Here is a 21,790-nt window from a genome sequence, read left to right as displayed (position 1 = left end):
TATATATATATATATTGTGTTTCTTATGTTTTGTTGTACCGCTTAGCTCTGTATATGTTGTTGATTTACTTATTAATTGTGATTGTCTTATTGATATTTTAAGTTGTATTCCAATAATAATAATAGTTCGACTTAGTATTACAAAGTATTACATTCATTCATATATTAATGCAGAATAAAGTTCAAACTTGTGCTGATGGACAGAGGATGCAGGTTGATTGACGTGTAATAATCCGGGGTTCACGCACCGCGGACCAATCAGAACGCGGAGGAGAGGCCGAGCCCGGCCCGGACCGACCGGCTGGCAGACGCTCCCTCCGGGGACAGAGCTCCGGCTGCCGCTCAGCCCCGTGGCGGTGACAACGCTGACAGCGACTCCAATACGTCCCGACTTCACAGACGCGTCTGTTTTAGATCAAGGTAGAACCTTTCTGTTGCATTTATTTCCACTTAAGTGGGATTTTAAACTCTCTTTAATTTGTTTTGACACTCCAGACCGGGATGGTTCTAAAGTTTTCAAGTTAGTGTTGATGCAAATATGTACTTCCGCTTAGAAAAGTCAAAATAAAATCCGTAACGTTAATGTACGTATGGTTAACATTCAGAGAGATTCTCTTGTTTTATTTTGAAGGTAGCAATGTTGACTATTGGTGGCGTTTTATCGCGAACTTGTTGAATTTCGTATCGGATGAACGAGGATTTAACTCCATGTTGTGTGCAGTGTCGTCGCATAAACTATCAATACACCAAAGTCTGAGAAGTAAACCTGCGATTTAAGCGAATTAATTCCGTTTTTTTCCAGTTAAAAAAAAAAAAGGAAGCAGAACGAAAACTTTAGGGAAATAGTTTGGTCCCGATGGAGGGTGTGGAGTCAGTGTGGCACGTTACGTCATTCAGTTTCCTTCTTCGGGATAATAAAAGTTTTGACATTAACTAGTAATCTGAATCAATCCTGTCTCTGGAACGACCTGAGTGATCAGATTCACATTTCTATTTTGTCATGTGGTTTGCAATTCATCTACATGTTTTACTTTGAGTAGCTTCATGAAGAGATACATTTTAATAAAACCTGGAAACAAAATATCAACAAAATAGTTTAAACAGAAATGATCTTTCTACTTTTAACATTTAAACTACATTCTAACTTTGGAAGTGGCTGAAGCCCAAAACAGCAGAATGGTTGCCTGCTGAGGGTGTGTCAGCACATTTTCTTTGTAACAGAAACCTAGAAGATCTGGAATCACAATAGCCTTTATTATTGTTGTTAAAAACAACTAAATTGTGAATGCAATCTATGAAAGTGCCACAGTATAACTATCTAAACGGAGGCCAAAGGTTTAAAAGAGAACAATAAAATGCCTTAAATTGCCTCAAACCTTCTTTTATGATGTCTTTGTAGGGATCATTTTGGTAAAATCAAAACTGAAAGTGTTTTTTTTTTTTTTTAAGTGACCAGTGTTGTGCCTGAATGAGTTCAATGAAAGCTCGTCCATGAACTGGTTCATATTCTGGGCAAATGTGAACTGAACTACTGCAGCGCTGCTTCCACGATTAATACTTCATCTTTGTATGACTTCTTAAAATAATTCTATGAATAGGTCTGTGATGATCCAGGTCGGGAAAATCATACCTTTTTTGTATAAACTTTGCCCGCCGGGTTTCAAGAAGTAACTCCGTACATCAACAATATCAACAGCAAACCTTGAGACGGCACATTGAACTAAAGCACCTGGTCAGACTTTCAAGACATGGGAATGGCGAGCCCATAATGCTTCTCAAGTTCTCAAACTTTTCTTTGGGCAAAGAAATCAATTCACTAAAAACTGAAAAGTGACAGATAAATAATGTTTTGCACTTTGAATGAGGTACATCTTAAGTTTCTTACCGCAGCCTGGTTCCTTCCTCAGATTGTGTTTGTGTCAGTACAAGAATTATGTCGACACATCTTCTGGACTTTGTTGTTAACAGTATACTGCAGTTCACAATGGTCTCCTGCCGGGCTTTACTATTTTAACTTGTAATTTGTTTGTAGAACCTGCCTGGTATATTTTCCTTTGCACCTTAAGGACTATTGTCCATTTTTTACGTGGATACTGAACTTTCTCAACACTGGAAGTGGCAGTATATAGGAAACCATGTGGCTTAAAAAAAAACACAAGTGAATTGAAGCATCAGTGCATTTTAAATAGGAATGTGTTCTTTCTTTTGAGAGAGCTGTGCTTGTTTTGGTCACAGTCTCTTTTAGAGCAAAACAATTGTGATTCCATAAAACAAGCTATGCTCACGATTACTTTATTGACAACTTTTCACTATTACTGTGATTATTATCTATACTGTATACATCACACTCATACACACATTAAGCTATTACTGTATGAACTTGGTTATTAATGGACGCAAGCGGCAGGTACACTGATGATTGCAGTTTCAGTCTGTAAAAGGGATTTAGACACGACCAGCATACCTAGATGGCGGCTGGAAATTTGATCAACTGCACATAAAAACCTGCCTAACCAGTCTGCCATTGGCCAATAACGCGCATTAACTCTCCATGTCGGACGACAGTTCATTTGAGTAAGTTTGCGTCACGAGTCCTCCGCTCTCCATGTGATCCTCTCAGATGGCTGACGTAGAGCTGGTGAAGAAGATGCTGCGGGGCATCCTCCAGGCCAACAAAGGAGGAGTGTCACTGTCACGCCTGCAGTCAGAGTATAAGGAGCTGACCGGGGAGCAGATACCACACAAACAGATGGGGCACAACCACTTGGACGGTCTGCTGGCCAGCATGCCGTCTTTAGTCCGTGTGGACCGCAGCCGATCAGGAGAGGTGCGTCTGATACCTGGTCGATGGGCGTCTCTAAACTCCTATGATCAAAGCATTCATTTTCCAGCCTTGCCATTTTTTATTTATTTTTTTCCTTAATCTAACTTTATGCTTCTCCTGCTCCGCGTTTGCAGACGGTGTGTTTTGCGTCTGGGGCGAGTGACACTGCACACATAGCCAAGGTGGTGGCTCGCCAGCGGAGCTCCAAGAAGACCGGCCGACCACACCTGGTCAACACCCAGATGAGGGTCAAACCGGCGGCCCCCCTTCTTCTCAATGGTATGATTCTGGATAACCAGACAATTCGTTTAAAATTTACATTACATGCACATTTGCAGAGCGATAAATGGTTTTTCTTTATTCGTCACTGCAGTGTAATCGGTGTACAGGAAACTATGTAAGGAATTATTTGTATTATCTACATTCATAGTGGTGTATTTTTCTGTGCCATTAAAAACATTGACTAATTAGTTTGTTGTTCAGAGAGGTCAGCTGGAGTGTTGACGCCAAAGAATTTGAATCTCTCCACACTGTATCAGAGAACATTGCTGAGAGTCCTTCTGGTTTATTTTTTTAAATCAGGCATCAATTCTTTAGTATTGATGATGTTGATATTCTATCGCCAGAACACATCACGTTACTGACGTTTATCACTATAAGCTATTTCATTAATATCAATCCTACTACATTAAATTGAAGTTAAACTTCTTTTTTTTTAACTGTACTGTGAATGAGTAATGGTAAAACAAAATTCCTGATGTTATGAGCTTTAGAACAGTGGAGGAATATAGACTTAATTTGGAACTATGAACACCTGTATGGTATATGTTATATTTTCTTTTATAAAAAAAAAGAAGAAAACATTTAAATGATATTAATGCTGTTTAAATGTGATCCTTCAAACCCCGTTTTACAATGCAAATTGCATAAATGTGGAAGATGGCTATGCAGTTTAACTTCCTTACACATTTTGATTGTAATTTTTTTTAAAGCTTCACAGAACTTAAGACTGCTGAGACTTGAGTGCTTCTAACTTTGTTCCTGCGACAGTGCGGCAGAGCTGCAGCAAACGAGAAGTAGAACTCGTGTCCGCTGGCTGTGTCACCACTGGGACAATGCAACATTAGCAAATGCTTTGTGTGCTACCAGTACACAGGTTCATGGATGAATGACTGGCCTCTTTTTAAGCGTGGGGAACCTGGAGGCCTTTTTGTCACTAATAATATCACACTCGTGCACGCTTACACCGAGAGAGAGAGACAATGTTTAAGACTGCACAGGTGAATGAGGTGGACAGGAGATATTAGGACACAAATGAAAGGGTCTAATCTGGTCTGTATTCTAAATACTAATCACCTCTGCTGGACTGACGAGGCAGGATATTGTGAGAAACCAGGGGAGGGAGCAGTGAGGCGGGAGGGAATTGAACGGCAGGAGAAAGAGGAGGAGTTGCAGCGAGACGGTCGGAGGAAAATAAAGACTGGTCTGGTGAAACGGTGAGGAAGGAGGGGGAGCAGACAGATGACAGGGAAGGAGGGAGTTAGCCAGAGAGAAAGCAGCGCTAGAGAGCGAGAGAGAGAGAGAGAGAGGGTGCTGTTGATATTTGAGGCTACATCCTACAGCAGCTGAGACTCAGCTGCAAGCGAAGAGGAAGCTGATTCACAAATCAACCTCCCCTCCAGCTCTCTCTTTCCCTCTCTCTCTCTCTCCCTCACATTCTCTCATTCCCCTCTCGCTGCCTGGGATTATTGATATTCAGGCAGACAGACCAGGGACTGTGTGTCCATGCCGGTGAGGTGATGCGGCGTCTGCTCTTACTGTGTGTGAGAGAGTGTTTGTCCTCGCCTCCATCTGCATGTGGCTTCGTGCCTGCCGACTTTCTGTGACGATTGTGCATGTTCCTGCAGGATCCGCAGAGCTTTCGATCGGCTGATTTGAGTGCCGTCGGTTTATCGCATATCCACACAGTGAGATTGACTCGTCAAAACTGCCTATCGGTGACTTTTGAAGACGCTGCCCCCGATGAGGCTGCTTGTTGCGTCTTGTGAGAACGGAGGGGATGATGAAGCAGGAGAAAGTTCCAGATTTCAGTGAGACTAAAAAAAATAAAATAATAACCAGCGTGGATGAATGTAAAGACACGTGGGAGGAAGAACTTAAAAAGACAGTGTGTGGGATTGGAAATGACTCATGGTTGTGTACAATACGGTGAACTGGTGATATCACGTCCATGCAATGTGACGTCAGCTTGATGTAATAAGAAAACCATGAGACGATTGCATTTTAATAACTATATTATTGGCCATTTCTTTAAGTAAGCTTTCTTTTTTTTTCCCATGGAAATTTGTAGTTTTGCTTCTCATCCTAAATTAAGAATAAAAATAGTTTCAAGTTGCTTTTTTAAAATAGTCTAACTGTTTGTACAGTTCATATGACATTCACTGTGCTCCCTGTTTCAATACAGTGACCAAGCTTTTGTGGTTTGTAAGCAGCTATTTTCCCTCTTAGCTTTTGATGACACTCTAGAACTAAAGTAATTTAAAGGGCTTTTTTTTTGTATCACAGATCTAATCATAAGACTATTTTTGTTATCGTGGAGGAGGACTGCTGAGAGGAATGAGAGGATTAATATCCGTCTCACCTCAATAACTGTTGAGCTGAGTGAATGAAAAATGACAGATTCTGGCTTTATCGGAATTAGTGAATTTATCCTGGTCGCATCTCTCGTGGGAATTACTGAGTTTGTCTGTCTGCTAAGTGAAGCAACTCCCTGCTCTCACTCCATAGTACTCACATGCATCCACCCTCCCAATTATTAGTATTATTATTTCCTTCTCTCTTAGCAGTCAGTCCTGTTAGGAATTTCTTCATTACATACAGTTTCTTCTCCCCTGTCTCTCTTCCACAGCCAAACCTCAGACCTCTCTGAGGCAGCCGAACCACCGTGGGCGAGGTGGCGGTAGAGGAGGAGGCGCTGGCCGCGGGGGCGGACATGGAGACTTCCGGCAGGCCAGAGACATAAGGGATGGCCATTCAGAGGGCAAGAGTGGGGGGCATCCGAACAAGATGTCCAATCCGAACACACCGCACAGGAAAGGAAACACACCAAGTGACAAGTGAGCGAGGGAGTTGGTTTGGAAGTCGGCTGATGGAGATGATTGATAGTCGAGGGAGGCAAACATGCTAACATATACAATTGGATGGTGCGGATCACCACGGCGTGAGCTACCTTATTACACGCTGTGTTAGTAAGGATTTTCCTTTACATCAGAGATGGCAAACAAAAGGCCCGTGGGCCAAAATTGACCCATAAGGAGACGGTGACAAGTACTCACAGGCACACACTGAACAGGAATAAACATGAAATAAGTAAAAGAGGCACTCAAATTCCAAGACAAAAACTTGTTAAATGCATAATGCAAAGGGATAATAACTAAATCCAGGTCGGGCTTCGGTTAAATAATAAGATAGACTTACAAGTAAAGTGCACGAAGACTCATTTTGAAGTGAAAAAGCATCAGGAATAAAGCTGTTTGTATAGCTGGAGGGATTAAAATGTCAAAGGAAACATAATTTTCTTTGCTTTGCTTGTTTTTTTTAATAGAAATTTCTTAAGAGCAACGGAACACTGAGACCCAAGCTCAGATATCTGTGGCGCTGCCATGAAATATAGCAAACTAGCATTACCCTCAAAACCATGCTGTTGGGGTGAATTTGTAAAATCATGTATAAAGCAACAGCTCTAAAAGCTGCAGTCCAGTGGGACTCAGCTGAACCCCGGTTGCTGTCGCTGCCACACTGCTGCTGCTTATTCAGCACCGAGCGACGATGCGCTCTGTAGATTATTCTAGTTTGCCCTGCTTGTGTTTCCATTCCTGCCTTTTTCTCCTTCTCGATTTTTCTTCCAGTTAACCTTTATCAAGATCTCCAAGCTGACTTTAATCACCTGATTTGCTCTTATCAAACGAGCCAGTGAAACAACATCAGAGGGCGAACAGAAGATACGCCAATATAACGTTGAAAATGTAGGCAATGCATCCAGATGAGTCCGTTTCATTGGCTGGTTCTGCCACTTCCATCCTCGCACTGCTTCTCTGTGAAAACAACTGACATCAGTCCTCTGTCTGCTTCGCCACGGCCGTACGCCGCGCCGCACAATGGGCAAACTGGGTGGGAAGCCCGGCGCATTGGCAGGGGACACAAGCCGTAGCACGAGAGCAGCGGAGTGAGCCCGTTTTAATCCCTGTTCTATTCTCTGGTAGATTAACACTTCTAAACCGACACGGGGTGAATCAGCACATCTCTCTGTATCCCTCTCGATCGGCCAATTGTATGCGTGAGGGTGTGCTTGTGCACACACACACACACACAGACCTATGAGTGTACTATGGGGTGAGCGTCATAAACGGTCTACATTAAAATGTGGTTTACTAAAAAGCAATTTCATGCTCGGTTATGGTGTCCGTGTAGGATGCCTGTAAATGAGGCTTGCTCTTATATCGTTGCTCTGATACTCGCTCTACTGTGGGCTTGATTTGATCACAGCTTGTGTTGTTTGAGTATCGAGTCAAGAGCTGCAATGTTTGTCAGGTGCTAAGATGGCAGGCACAATTCCCTGTGTAAATGGCGTACCGGTTGAATTTAATCGACTCCCCGACGCTCAACAATTTCAAATCTTACAAAATACTCTACTTTTATTTCCTTAAGGACTTGGACTCAACTTAGACTTTATCAGCAGTGAGTCAATATTTGTCTTGAATAAAACTTTTTGACATGAAGTGATTTGACATTTGCCCCAAGATATGCACCCATCGACACACAAGTGCTCTGACGTTTTGGCTACAACTTTATTGCAGGATTTTTGTACTCCCAGGTTAAAAAAATTTGTCAATTCATTTGGCTCTGATACACTCACCAGCCACTTCAGAAGTATCAGGTTGAACTTTGAGATGTACATACAAAGATAAATAAGTCACCTCAATGTATTTTTTTAAGTAGCACAAGTAAACAGTCGGGTCTTTTGCAGACAGGAACAGAGAGTTTCAGGCCAACTTCCTTGAAGAGCAAGTTAAAGAGCTACAGCCTCTGAATGGGAATTATTTTGACTAGTTAGTGCTCAGACCTTTTTTTTGTGTTAAGAGCCCATAGAAAGTATATCCTTTACATGCTCTGCCTTTTGTGTGCAGGCCAGAGAAGAGGATGCCCCTGCCGTCGCGGTTTCAGAAGGAGGTGCAAGCTCATCTCGCCAAAAACTCCCAACCTGCGAGACGTAAGTCAGACTTGCTGTTTTACATTACAAAAGCAGTTTGTGTCAGAGATTGTCATGATTTACATTTACATGTTGTCAGTCAGCCTTCTGCCTTCCAAACCGCTCTCCTGCAGCCTCTCACTGAGACTAAACTATTTGTTGAGGAAGGCCATTGGTCTGCAGCCTCAGGCTAAGCACTGCTCTCTAATAAACTGCATCGCTCAGCAGGAGTGTAAACAGTGCTGAAGCCAGCCGTTCAGGCTGCTAAAGACAGGAGCTTGTTTTTCAGGTTGAGGTTTATCTAATGAAGAGATGCCTGCAAGGTAATGAAATTGGCTTGCTTGTGTTTTCTTGCAGTACCCTTGAGTCCAAATGAGAGTTCCAGTCCAGCGAAAGGAAAACCCTACAACCCTCAGCTGGTCCAGGATCGCATCAGGACGATCTTGGGGAAGTACAGTAATGGGTTCTGGGTGTCCAAGCTGCCGCAGATCTACAAAGAGCTGTACGAGCAAGACCTGCCCACCGAGGCCATCAAAGACCTGGACGCCTGGACACACATATGCACTGTACGTAGTCTCAATCATGAATTTGCTCCAGTTTTATTGCTCCAAATTGGAAGAAGTTGCAGCGGTATAGAAGATGGATGAATGAATGTTTGAAGCATGAGACTACTAATGGTCCATCAAAGCCTTTCAGTTGATTAATTAGTCATTTTGTTCAGCGCCCTCTCGTCATGCTTGTAACTTTCTTTCCAGGTCGAAAAAACCTGCAGCAGCAACCCATCAGAGCTCCTTCTCTACCCCGCCAAGGACCAGAGCAGAACATCCTCGCCTATGCCCATACTCAACCCGAACCCCTCTGCCGCCCAGGTCCCCACTTCAAATGTTCCCGCAGACAAACCTTCGCAGTCCCCGGTACAACAGAAACCCTCGAATACTCGCCTCAGCCGCTCCGGCTCTCAGTCTCCTCGCTCTACGCCGCCGTCATCTTGGTCGCCCAGCCCCCCCTCCTCCCCTGCGACCCTGAGCCCTGATCTGAAGCAGAAACTGGAGGAGCTGCTTGTAAAGTACTCCAACGGCCTCTGGGCTCATGCGCTGCCTAAACTCTTCCAAGACACCTACAAAGTCAGTAGCAATACGATATGCCGCGGCGCACATGTCAGGAAACACTCGCTAACATTGTTGTGTTTCATTCACTTGTTAGATTAAGCTGCCCGGTCATGTCTTGGAAAACCTGCACCTCCTCTCAGACATCTGCACCATCGACTACCCAATGCCCGACAACCCTAAAAGGGCCATCCTGTACAGGAGGAGCAGCGCTGGAGGGGGTGAAGACGAGAACTGTAACAGGAGGAGCTCCTCGACCAGCGAAGAGGAGCTGAGAGTAAGGCAGGAGCTGGGCCGGAGGCTCAGCAACCAGGAGGTGCCTGTTCTGCAAATCCCCAAAGACGAGTACCCCTCTGTACTGGTGGTGGAGGCCACAAACACCAATGGAGTTATACTCAGGTATGAGTGAAGCCTGTGTTTATAAAAAAAAGAAAAAGGAGTGTTCATATATTTCTCACTGCCTGGCTCTCCTCCTCCCTCAGGTACATTGGCGAGGGTTACTCACAGGCCCAGGAGTCCATGGAGGACGACATGAGGGAGTTCTATGGTTCTGAAAAAAGCAGCCCGACTGCTTTGTCCTCTCCAATGTCGGGCCAACTGGTTGCCGTCAAGGCCGAGGAGGAGGAGGAGGTTCTGAGGGCGCAAGTCTGTGAGGTCATGTCTGACAAGGTTAAGGTGAGTGGCCATCAGCGGAGAGTGAAGGATGTAAAAATGAAAGAAAAAAAACAAAACAATTACACTAAATGTTTCTTTCTGCTCTGTAGGTCTACTACGTGGATCATGGGTTCTCAGAAGTGATAAACAAAACTAAAGTATTTGAGCTTCATGAGAAGTTTTTCAAATTGCCCTTCCAGGCAACCAAGTGCAAGCTAGCAGGTGAGGCACCAAGACGCCTCTTCCCACGCCCCGCCGTCTCCTTGCACTGTGATGATCGTGGATGTTTCCCATGCCAGGCCTGGAGCCATTCTGCCAGGAGCCCGCCGTGCTGAAGAAGTTTGAGACGATGGCGAGTGGAAGGATCCTATTGGCCGAGATCCTGGAGAGGAGGCCGACGCCCCTCGCCGTCCTGTACGACACGTCGCAGGACGACGACGTGAACATCAACGCCGCCTGCATGAAGGAGCTGCACGACAAGACGCTCGCGAGTCCTCTGCGGGTGCGGCGGCGTTTGTGTGTCTCCGTGCGGGCGGATGAGCGTGGCGCTCGCTTAAATGTGTCCTTTTTTTTTTTTTTTTTGGGCTTTCTCCAGGTGAACAGTGCTTATATGAATGTGACGGTCAGCAGCGTCTGCTCGGACGGTACCATCTACTGCCAGCTGCCTTCCAGAGGTCTGGCGAAGATGAACGAGACACTGGAGACTATTGAGACCTATTTTCACTCACAGGTGAACACTGTTTTTTTTTTTCATTTAAAAAAAATCATCATTGATGCACTCATTGGCCATAAAAATGTAATACATTCACATAACGACTCAAAAATAAAAGCCTTCTCTGTTATGTGTGAGTAGTAAATTCAAAAAACAAAAATCCACCAATAACAATAACGATTTTCAACAAGTTGAAAGATAAATGAATGAGGACCCACTTACTCGTCCCGAAACAAACTTTTTGTGAATGCAGTTGGTGCCGTGTCGCTTGTACCAGGCAGCGTTGTGGACAGATTGAGATTAGGGTGATAATCTGGAGTTAAGACATTGCCAAAACCACTTAATCTGTTGGCAGGGCAGAGGAGCCCAAGCTTCTTCTAGGTGTGTCTCTGCCGTCCTCTGAATGTGTGCCATTCCAGCTCGTTATCACCCGACGTCAGAGCTTCAGTAAACATAGCGTAAAGTTCACAGGTGTAAACTCTAGCTGCGACTCTCTAATCCTTGACGTGGTTCCAAACAACAGAAACTTAAAACCTTTAGAGCAAACCTGTGATGTTTTCTATTCACTTTGTGCTTCTTCTTTTTTGGGGGTTAAAAGCATCTGCTTGTTCAGTCAACTTCATTATCATGTCAGATATTTAACTTGACCCCAACCCGACTTGTTCTTTGTTGAGGTGCAGAGCACACGCGATGAAAATGTCAATATTTTCTCAAAAAACAAACTCAAAAATTATTTCCCAAAATGACTGCAATCTCAATATAAAGACACATTTTAATGCAACGTCTGGCTGAAAAATACTGTGACATGTCAAGAAAGTGTCTCTTATAGCTGCATTTTGTATATTTTTCACTAACAATGTTTGTTCCAGGTAACATCAGAGTTCCTGGTGTCCAGACCCTTTTGTGGCAAAGGATGTCTGGCCCGCTACAAAGGCAAATGGTCCCGTGTGGAGGTAAGCTGGAACGTTTCCCTGCACTACACGTGGTGAATTATTGAGCTCATCAAATGAAATCAGTGGGGAATGTTCTTGGCCTAAACAGCACACTAGAATCAGTGGGAAGTTTAAAGAGGGATTCCAGTATTTCTACAGCATGTTTTCACAGTGTTGTTTTGAAGTGAACGGAGTCCTAAAGATAATTGACACGGAGGAAACTTTCTGCCTAACAGCTGATTTAACCTGTGGAATGTAAAGCAGGAGCCTCAGTCTATTTTCCTAACGTCGCCGGTGTTTGAGTGGTTTTCTTCCATAAATATGGTCAAACTGAAAATAACGGACATGCAACACGCTGGGATTCTTCCTCGTGTGTAAACAAACCGACAGAATGTGCTCTCGTGTTTACCTCGGCTGGCACATTGACCTGGATTGAGATTCCTAAATGCATTAAGCATTTAATCCCTTTACTAACCAACAACACTACTCAGCTTATTATGATCTAGACTTGGTGGCAGTGGCTCCTTTTAAATGTAAAATCTTCAACCTTTGTAATGAAATATATCTGGACATCTATGGGAATCGTGTAAATTATTGTGGACAGCGCTACACATATACATGTCTGTATTTGCATCTTCAGATAACCAACCTGCATGGCAGCAGAGTGTTGGACATCCTGTTTGTTGACGTGGGAGTTCATGCTTCCGTAGAAGTGTTTGAGCTGAGAGAGATCCCGCCTCCATTCCTGCGTGACCTGATGGCGATCCCCCCGCAGGTCAGCGCCATTGCTGCCGATGGAGGAAAACGTTGACGGACGTCATGCGTGAAAATGACCGGCCAACCCTTTGTGTTCAGGCTGTGAAGTGTTGTCTGGCCGACCTGGCTGTCAGCGTGGGCTCCTGGACGCCGGACGCCGTCCAGTGGCTTCGAGAGAAAGTGCTCAACGTCTCAGACTGTAGCATGAAGGTAAGACACTGCCTGCCCTTCTCGATTTCAAGCGGATACTTTTTTCAGGTTTCCCAGATTATCCCCACTTTGCTTCCATCTACAGGTTGCCAAAGTGGATGAAACCAAGCGCTGTGTGTACGTCCACTTGTTCACCGACAAGAACTTCCACGACCCGGCCCGCAGCCTCAACCACCAGATGGCTCAGACCGACCTGTTCAAGCAACGACCCGACGTCTTCCTGACCAGCCACAGGTCCCTGCTGCTTTTTTCTCTTTTGCCGTCTCGGGGGATCTGCAAGCTTCATGAGCAAAACGGTCATTTGTGTCGAATTTACCTGGAGCCACAAAATACGTTTAACTTTAAAAATGAGGCTGCCACCACGTCTCAAGTTTCATATATACAATAGTTTTGGAACATGTACAAAAGCCATATCTTATTTTGCATTCATGAAGTTTGAATTGCATTTTCCGGACAATTTTGACATTTTAGAATAGAATAGAAATACTTCCTTTTACTATTGCTTCATAATGAATAAATGTAAAGAAAGGGAATATTAAATGGAAATTATAATAATGATTTTACTATTTTAACCATTTTATCTCTATTTAAGCACTTTTTAAAATATATTTTTAAGGGTTCTTGTTTCTCTTTTAGAAGGTCTAGTAATTTTATCATTTATTTCCCATTGCCTTTTTTTATCCAAGCGATAAAAGTAATTTTGTGTGTAAAATAAATCAGATGGACTTTGCAGGTGTTGCAGACCCCCGGGCGATCTGCCCTCCTTAAAGTCGTCGAACTATTCAAACTTATTTTGATTCCACAGCCCCGGCAAGATGTCCACAGTTAGTTTGTCCTCCAAGACGTCCAGCAGCACCGGCGAGTCGACTGACGGCAGCCCGACGTCGCACTCGGCCCCGGCCAGGCCTGTTCTCAGGAAGGTTCTGTCGGGACCCAGAGGAGGCGGATCGGGAGGAAACGCAGCCACTAGAAGCTCCTCGGAAACCCCCAAATCTCCCTCACCCACTCTAAAGATGCCACCACTACTGGAGCTGCCCCCAGCAGGTAATGATGAGTAAAGAAGAAGACGGTTTTTTAAAAGAAAATAAAAAAAAAAAAAAATCACATTAACTTGTTGGATTTCTTTCTCTCAGGAAACAATTTGGACGTGTACGTGTCGGTGGCGTGCCACCCGGGCCACTTCGTCCTGCAGCCGTGGAGAGATATGTACAAGCTGGTGGTGCTGATGGGAGAGATGATACTGTACTACAACAAAACCGAAGACAAGCCCCTCAACATCGAGGCCAATCAGATCTACGCTGCTAAAGTGGAGAACAGGTGAGCACACAATAGATCAGAGTCTGTCCTCAAACCGAGATGGATCCTAGATGAATCGTTTGCGATTCCGGCTATAATATCGGCAATCGCCTTGACGCTGGCAGATCATACTTGTTTTTTTCCCTCCTCGTGGTATCTCAGCTGGTATCGTGTGCTGCTGAAGGGGGTCCTGAACAACGGCTTGGTGTCCGTGTACGAGCTGGACTACGGCGAACACGAGCTGGTCAGCTGCACCCAGCTCAGACCTCTGATCCAGGAGTTCAGGCAGCTGCCGATCCAGGGCATCACCGCTCAGCTGGCAGGTGGGCACCGTGCATCACGTGTTAAAGCAGTTTAAATTCAATCCAAGTTCACAATATATTGGTTTGCACACAAAAAATTTGCACATAATTAAAAAAAAAAAAAACATTGCAGTGACATAATTCTCCAACATGTAGCTTATGATAATTAAGTGCTTCCAATTAAACAGGCTGCATCATAAAGCTAAAATAAAAAAAAAACTTACTCCTACAGGAAAGTCACTGATGGTGATAGAAAGCCTCAAGCTCAGGATAAAGATGACCATAAACCATGCCACTCATAACATCTTCACATGTAATTTAATTCAATTGTATTTTATATAAAGCACTAACAGTGATTTCAAGGCACTTTTTTCAGAGAAAAACCAGCAATTCCATATGAGGAAACGGTGGATAGGAAAAATTCCCTTTCCCTTTATCATTGAAGCTCTCTGAATTGTACCAAACTGCAAGGATACTTAAAGTAAAGTTTGATTAATGGACACTTGGGCTCCTCAGGAGTGAAGCTGCGGCAGTGGTCGGAGGAGGCGTCCATGGTCTTCAGGAACCACGTGGAGAAGAAGCCTCTGGTGGCTCAGATGGAGTCGGTGCAGGAAGCCGCCAACCCGTGGGAAAGGAAGATCACCGTGTTCCTGGTCGACACGTCGCAGGAAGAGAAGGACATCTGGGTGCACGACATCATGGCCGAGTTCGCCGACGAGACGACCAGCAAGCCGTAGGAGAGCTCGGGAACCGGCCGAACGGCGAAATGAGACGAGGCTCGTCCATCTTTACCTACTGAGACTGTGAAACGTGGAGGGAGTTTTAGAAGTAAGTGGTTCTAGTCTGATGGACTGGAAAGGACATTGTGACGTGATCTGAGTTACTGCGGTTTGACAAAGGAACATATATATATATATATATATATGACCATCCATAGTTTTGTGGTTTTGCTTCCAACGCAGTTTTGTTTTTTTTTTTTCAAAATAAGAGCAGTTTAATCCAGTATTCTGACCGGAGACATTCAGCAGCATCCTGAAACATCCACGTTACAGCGCTCGCATTCTACAAGGACTTGTATGAATTTGTTTACAAAAGCTACTTTTTTGAGTGTCATTTCTGATTGTCGCAGAAGTTTACACAAGTTGCAAAAACATTCCCCGGCGAGGAGACGTGGAGGAAGGTTTTAGTACGAGCTTGAGCATTCCGATGAAATCCTTTGGAAAAACTCAAATGATAAAATGTAAAAAGGGAGGATGAGTGTTATTAAAGTAATTAATACTTCTACCCTCCATTTATTAAATTTTTTTTTTTTTTTCATAAGTTCTTCTAAAAGGAGACCCTCCAGTGTCGAACCAATGATTCTGATCTGTTCATTTTAGCAGCACATCCTGGGGTGAAAAATGTAGATTTTAGACGAAAGCCAAGAAAAGCTCTCGAGTGACCACTTTTTAAGAAGCTGTGGTTTTTTGGGTTTTTTTTTTTTGGCTAAACTGATTTTTAACCTCTTTCAAATTGCATGACCTGACTTCCCGCCATGTGCGTTGTGTCATCTGTACCCGATTCTCCTGCTTGATGATGAGCCGAGTTCAATTCCCGTACCTGTGCCGCATGCTGCACACACTTGACCATGACCGTGAGAATTTACCAGTAGTGTTATAAGATTTTTAAATAGGACGGATGGTTTCCAAACTCAGCCTGACGCGAGGATTTGTTTCTGAAATGTGACTTTTTTCTTCTTCTTTTTTTTTTTTTTTATTATTCTTAAGATCCCTGACAAAGTTCAAAACTGCATTGTTGTTGTTAACCACTGTCATTATTTATATTTAACTTATCTTCTCCAAATGACAGTAGACGCACTAATGACTGGGACAATAAAAGACTTTGGAATAAAGTCGGTTTGAGTGGTAAATGGTCCGTTCTCCTGTTCTTCCTGTTTCAGAGACACGCGTGAATCTGATTTCTTTATTAAAATAGCAAAACATTTCATTCTTATTTACACCATGAATAACTTTACATTTACACTCCTTCGGCACAGTCATACAATTGTTTACACGTTTGATAGGCACACATCAAGTCTATAGAGTTAAAAACACGAGTAAATCTCTATTTCCTGTTTGGTCCTCATCGAAGGTCAAATGTTAGCGGATGGAGAGCATCATCACAAACTCTGGATGAGAGGAGACAGAAAAAGAGAAGTGAGTCGGAGGGAAAGAGTGCGAACTGTTGCGAGGCGGAGCTGCCGAGTCCCACCTTCGAAGTCGATGATGCCGTCTGCGTTGATGTCCAGCTCCTTTAGGATCTCCTCCAGCTCGCCTTTCTTGAGCTTCTCCCCCAACAGGCTCTTAATCGCCTCCTTCATCTCATCCTGGTTGATCTTTCCGTCTCCGTCCAGGTCAAACTGGTGGTTGTAGGTGGGAGTTAATAAGATGGCAACAATCAATACAATACAAGAAAAAAAAAATTATATTCATGTTTATCTGAGATGCAGCCGTCTATGTTTTATGATGCTTCATCCACTTTATGGTGTTGGATCTGATTCCAGAGGTTTATAAATGAGGGCAGCGTCCAACCTGAACTATCACCAGTCCAACCTGAACTATCACCAGTCCAACCTGAACCATCACGAGTCCAACCTGAACCATCACCAGTCCAACCTGAACCATCACGAGTCCAACCTGAACCATCACCAGTCCAACCTGAACCATCACCAGTCCAACCTGAACCATCACCAGTCCAACCTGAACCATCACGAGTCCAACCTGAACCATCACCAGTCCAACCTGAACCATCACCAGTCCAACCTGAACTATCACCAGTCCAACCTGAACCATCACCAGTCCAACCTGAACTATCACCAGTCCAACCTGAACCATCACCAGTCCAACCTGAACCATCACCAGTCCAACCTGAACCATCACCAGTCCAACCTGAACTATCACCAGTCCAACCTGAACCATCACCAGTCCAACCTGAACCATCACCAGTCCAACCTGAACCATCACCAGTCCAACCTGAACCATCACCAGTCCAACCTGAACCATCACCAGTCCAACCTGAACCATCACCAGTCCAACCTGAACCATCACCAGTCCAACCTGAACCATCACCAGTCCAACCTGAACCATCACGAGTCCAACCTGAACCATCACCAGTCCAACCTGAACCATCACCAGTCCAACCTGAACCATCACCAGTCCAACCTGAACCATCACGAGTCCAACCTGAACCATCACCAGTCCAACCTGAACCATCACCAGTCCAACCTGAACCATCACCAGTCCAACCTGAACCATCACCAGTCCAACCTGAACCATCACCAGTCCAACCTGAACCATCACCAGTCCAACCTGAACCATCACCAGTCCAACCTGAACCATCACCAGTCCAACCTGAACCATCACCAGTCCAACCTGAACCATCACCAGTCCAACCTGAACTATCACCAGTCCAACCTGAACTATCACCAGTCCAACCTGAACAATCACCAGTCCAACCTGAACTGTCACCAGTACAACCTGAACTATCACCAGTCCAACCTGAACTATCACCAGTCCAACCTGAACTATCACCAGTCCAACCTGAACTATCACCAGTCCAACCTGAACTATCACCAGTCCAACCTGAACCATCACCAGTCCAACCTGAACCATCACCAGTCCAACCTGAACTATCACCAGTACAACCTGAACTATCACCAGTCCAACCTGAACTATCACCAGTCCAACCTGAACTATCACCAGTCCAACCTGAACTATCACCAGTCCAACCTGAACTATCACCAGTCCAACCTGAACTATCACCAGTACAACCTGAACTATCACCAGTCCAACCTGAACTATCACCAGTCCAACCTGAACTATCACCAGTCCAACCTGAACTATCACCAGTCCAACCTGAACTATCACCAGTCCAACCTGAACCATCACCAGTCCAACCTGAACCATCACCAGTCCAACCTGAACTATCACCAGTACAACCTGAACTATCACCAGTCCAACCTGAACTATCACCAGTCCAACCTGAACTATCACCAGTCCAACCTGAACTATCACCAGTACAACCTGAACTATCACCAGTACAACCTGAACTATCACCAGTCCAACCTGAACTATCACCAGTCCAACCTGAACTATCACCAGTCCAACCTGAACTATCACCAGTCCAACCTGAACTATCACCAGTCCAACCTGAACTATCACCAGTCCAACCTGAACTATCACCAGTCCAACCTAAATCCTCTACGGCCAAGTTTACGTTCACGAATCACCTCACGTGTTGAAACCAGACTGTCATGAGAAAACCCATGCATGCACAGGAAGAACATGCAAACCTATTTTCCTTTTTTTTTTCTTCTTCTTCTTTTTCCCCTCTTTCATTTTCCCCATTTCCCTTTTTTGTGATTGTTTCTTTTTCTTTTTCCATTTTTCTCTTTTTTTACCCTTTTTCTTTCCCTTTTTTTCCCTTTTTTTTCCTTTGTCCCATATTCATTTTTTCTTTATTTCCTTTTTTCTTTTTCCATTTTGTTCTTTTTTCCCTTTTCCATTTCTTTATTCTTTTTTTCTCTTTTTAACCCATTTTTTTTACTTTTTTTCTTTATTTTTCATTTTCCTTTTTTGTCATTTCCCTTTTCTCTTTTTTTACCCTTTTTAATGTTGTGGGCGTGGGGGGAAAAGGTATGCATGTTCTTCCATGTGCATGCATGGGTTTTCTCAGTAAAAAACATAAATAAAAAAACCAGACAGAACTGACAGGTTAATCCTGAGTTGATCCCTGTTGTATCAGTAAAGCTGATCCACTCGAGCCGGCTTCACCTGTACGAAGGCCGACTGCAGCTCCTTCAGCCCCAGCATGCCGGCGGTCTCTCCCATCATCCGGGGTCCCATCAGCTCGGTGAAATCTTCGAAGTCCATCAGTCCGCCCACTGCGGAGGACAGACGTGTGATTTCACCCTCGCGCTTGCACAAACCCTCCTGAACGTCGTGGGACGTCTCTCAGTCGGACTCACTCCTCATTTTGATCTGCTGCACGATCTCCAGCAGCTCCATCTCGGTGGGCATGTAGCCCATGGTCCTCATGCATTCTGCCACATCTTTGTAGTTCAGGTAGCCATCTTGGTCGTAGTCGAACTCCTTGAAGGCCTCCTGCAGCTCTGAGGGAAAAGATTATAGCCGGGGCGGTTCGTCTGGGTAAAGCTCTGGGATGCTTGAATAATGTTGGATTGTGATCAAAACTCACCATCTAGTTCAGCTTGAGCCAATTCTCTTTCCTGCAAAACCACAACAAACGTGTATTGCTATTAAATATTCACCAGAACAAACGAATGGAAATATCTCTAAAGTCGAGGCTTTACAGAATCACGTGATCAAAATTCCCCTTTAAGTCTAAATAGTCTTATATTTTAGGGGTTTAAATTAAATTTTTCCAAAGACAAAGAATGAAAGAGTTCAGGTGGAACGACCCACAGGTTTTTTTTTCCCCGTCGCACTTCATGTGGATCACCTCGATGAGTCGTGACGTTAAGCTCCGGCTAATGAGGCTCTCGAGCGGCAGGAGACACGCCGGGCTTAGCGACGGGAGCTCAGGACCGATCGCGTGGCTCCAGGGTCTCATTTCTGACTCCTTCACATGTGACGCTTCAGAGTGTCGCCGGCGCGCTTCTCAAACTGTTTCGCTCTGAGATGCACGGCGTGGGGGGGGGGGGGGGGGTGGGAACGGAGGCGTGCCCCCTTGTGTGTGGCGGTTCACGTACTCACCGCCCCAAACACGCTGTTGATCACAGAGTTGTAGACCTTGGTCATGTTCTCCGTGCTCTTCTTGGACTTCTTTGAAGATTTCTTGGGCGCTTCGGACACCGAACCCGACGGCGACTCCTTTGCCGAGTCTCTGCTGCGGCGTGAAGAGAAATCAAAGATGACGTGACGACAGAAGTCGCGGCGACGCGAAACTAGACCTCGTGCTGAACGTACCCGTCCGTTGCTGCCGAGTTGACGGAAGACGTCGACGAGGTCCTCGATCCTTCAGCCGCCATGCTGTGAACGGTCACACAAACACTCGGGATTCACACGTGCGTGCACATTCCGATTAAATTTCAATCATATTGAAGGGTTCAAGTATCCTTTTTTCTTGATTTCCCACCTCTCTCTTCAGTTCCTTCACCTCACGTCCCTGTAATGCCGCAGCGTTGTTTTTTCCCTCCCGGTCCTTCTTGCAGTTGTTTGTGTTGTGAGCAGGCAAAGCATCCACTCTGGTTCTGCCTCTCCCCTCCACCTCCTGCTACCGGAGAGGCTTAGCGGGTAATTACCTGGCTGAAAGTGGCGCCAACAATTAGAAGGCACAACGTGAAGCGGCAGCATGACTGGCTTGACCTTGGGGAGGCACTTCAGGTTTATGAAGCCTCGTGTTCACACCTCTTAAACACACCCCGACTAAACAAACTCAATTTAATGCAAATTCATGAACCAAGTAAAATGTACTTGCTGCACGGACGGATGATTTCATTAGTTTTAATTCATTTTCTTCTCCGATTTAGTGTTTATATCTTGTATACGCAACACCTTTTGTTGAATTGCCACTGTTTGCAGGGTTTTGTAACTTAGATTTTATTTCACGTTTGCTTGTGCGGAAAGTAGTCAACAGCTCAGGGTGACATTTTAAACCACAAAGTGTGATTTCTTGCTGTAGAATGTGAAAATGATCCATAATTCTTCCACATGCATCAACAACGACTGTGGCTTTTGTTTTCATGCAATTGGTGATATTAGTATGACTCTGTGGTAAAGCAGGTCCGGATTGTTCCTGTGGTGGACAAGATGCATTCACAACCTGTTTAAACTTCATAATAAATGTTAGGACATCTTATAAAACTCAAATTGGTAGATAAGTGTCCATTTGACTGATTTCCTGCTTTGTAACGAGAAAAAACAACATAAGAAGGCTTCAGGGAGTAAATTTCAAAGTCGCGATGCACTTCATTTAAGTTTCCACCAGATGGCGCCAAATCTCACAGGTAAAATCTTTTAACTCGAACCAACTGATGGTTGGTTGAGTGGTGAAGGAAACACACAATGAGGCAGGACTGTTGTTTCCCGGGTGTTTTATCTTCCAGTGTATAAGAATCAAGGCTGTATTGCATGAAGAAAAGACATCAACATAGAAATAATAAAGATGACCGATGATAACTATTCAATTGAGGTCAAAACTGAACGCGTCTCCAAACGGCCAGTGATCATTTATAATTGTGAAACCACATACTATCTTCATTTTCTAAAGAAGATTATAGCCAATTCGTTTTAATAGTGTCATTAATACATTAATCCAATGACTTGAAGGCCTCCAACTTGTCGTTTTTAATCATAGTTCATTTCCTTATGTAGTGTGTTTAATAGACATATAGTTAAATTGAAAATTAGTATTGAAAATTAAACCTGAAACAGACGTGTGTCTAAAATGCTTTGATCAAAATTGATGATATTTGCAAACTGAGGCCCCGTCCACACGAGACAAAGTCTTTTCTCCTCGTGGTTTTCAAAAAGTTTACCGTCCGCCATGAAAACGACTCAAAACGATGTAGTACAGATGTCAAGCCTATAGAAATGCATCAAAAACTGAGTAGAACACTCTAGAAATCCAACCAATCACCTTATTAGACCAAATGGCATCAGCAGCTTCCGCAGCGCGAGCATATCGTCCGCCATTGTTGTTGTTGTCAAGTGACGTTTCTGGACATACACACAGATTCTGACCTGTTTAA

At 44.3% G+C, this 21,790-nt stretch overlaps 2 protein-coding genes across 2 annotated transcripts; one reads left to right on the top strand and one right to left on the bottom strand.

Moving 5' to 3' along the window:
* Positions 1-318: 318 nt before the first annotated feature.
* tdrd7b (tudor domain containing 7 b) lies at positions 319-15,936 on the top strand. The gene is made up of 20 exons (XM_080519471.1): positions 319-420; positions 2,621-2,827; positions 2,959-3,103; positions 5,733-5,940; positions 8,011-8,093; positions 8,430-8,638; positions 8,828-9,196; positions 9,276-9,577; positions 9,661-9,853; positions 9,943-10,054; positions 10,132-10,334; positions 10,428-10,562; positions 11,414-11,497; positions 12,117-12,251; positions 12,332-12,442; positions 12,528-12,676; positions 13,248-13,486; positions 13,576-13,759; positions 13,901-14,061; positions 14,557-15,936. The coding sequence occupies exons 2-20, from the start codon at positions 2,621-2,623 to the stop codon at positions 14,775-14,777; spliced, it is 3,450 nt and encodes a 1,149-aa protein (XP_080375597.1). The 5' UTR covers positions 319-420; the 3' UTR covers positions 14,778-15,936.
* Positions 15,937-16,178: 242 nt separating this feature from the next.
* LOC308147302 (calcium-binding protein 2) lies at positions 16,179-21,734 on the bottom strand (the record flags this gene model as incomplete). Its single annotated transcript, XM_080519409.1, has 8 exons — positions 16,179-16,207; positions 16,291-16,438; positions 18,852-18,961; positions 19,046-19,189; positions 19,276-19,306; positions 19,794-19,926; positions 20,007-20,069; positions 21,679-21,734. The coding sequence occupies 8 exons, from the start codon at positions 21,732-21,734 to the stop codon at positions 16,179-16,181; spliced, it is 714 nt and encodes a 237-aa protein (XP_080375535.1).
* Between the last annotated feature and the right edge of the window lie 56 nt (positions 21,735-21,790).

Source organism: Blennius ocellaris, assembly GCF_963422515.1.
Source record: "Blennius ocellaris genome assembly, chromosome: 23".
In the NCBI taxonomy this organism is placed as follows: Eukaryota; Metazoa; Chordata; class Actinopteri; order Blenniiformes; family Blenniidae; genus Blennius; species Blennius ocellaris.
Note: the sequence above shows the minus strand (reverse complement) of the source record. Positions and strands in the feature narration are given on the sequence as shown.

Coding starts and splice junctions, on each gene's coding strand:
- tdrd7b (XM_080519471.1), top strand. CDS start 2,621: ATGGCTGACGTAGAGCTGGTGAAGAAGATGCTGCGGGGCATCCTCCAG. Junction 2,828..2,958: donor ACCGCAGCCGATCAGGAGAG/GTGCGTCTGATA, acceptor CCGCGTTTGCAG/ACGGTGTGTTTTGCGTCTGG. Junction 8,639..8,827: donor CCTGGACACACATATGCACT/GTACGTAGTCTC, acceptor CTTTCTTTCCAG/GTCGAAAAAACCTGCAGCAG.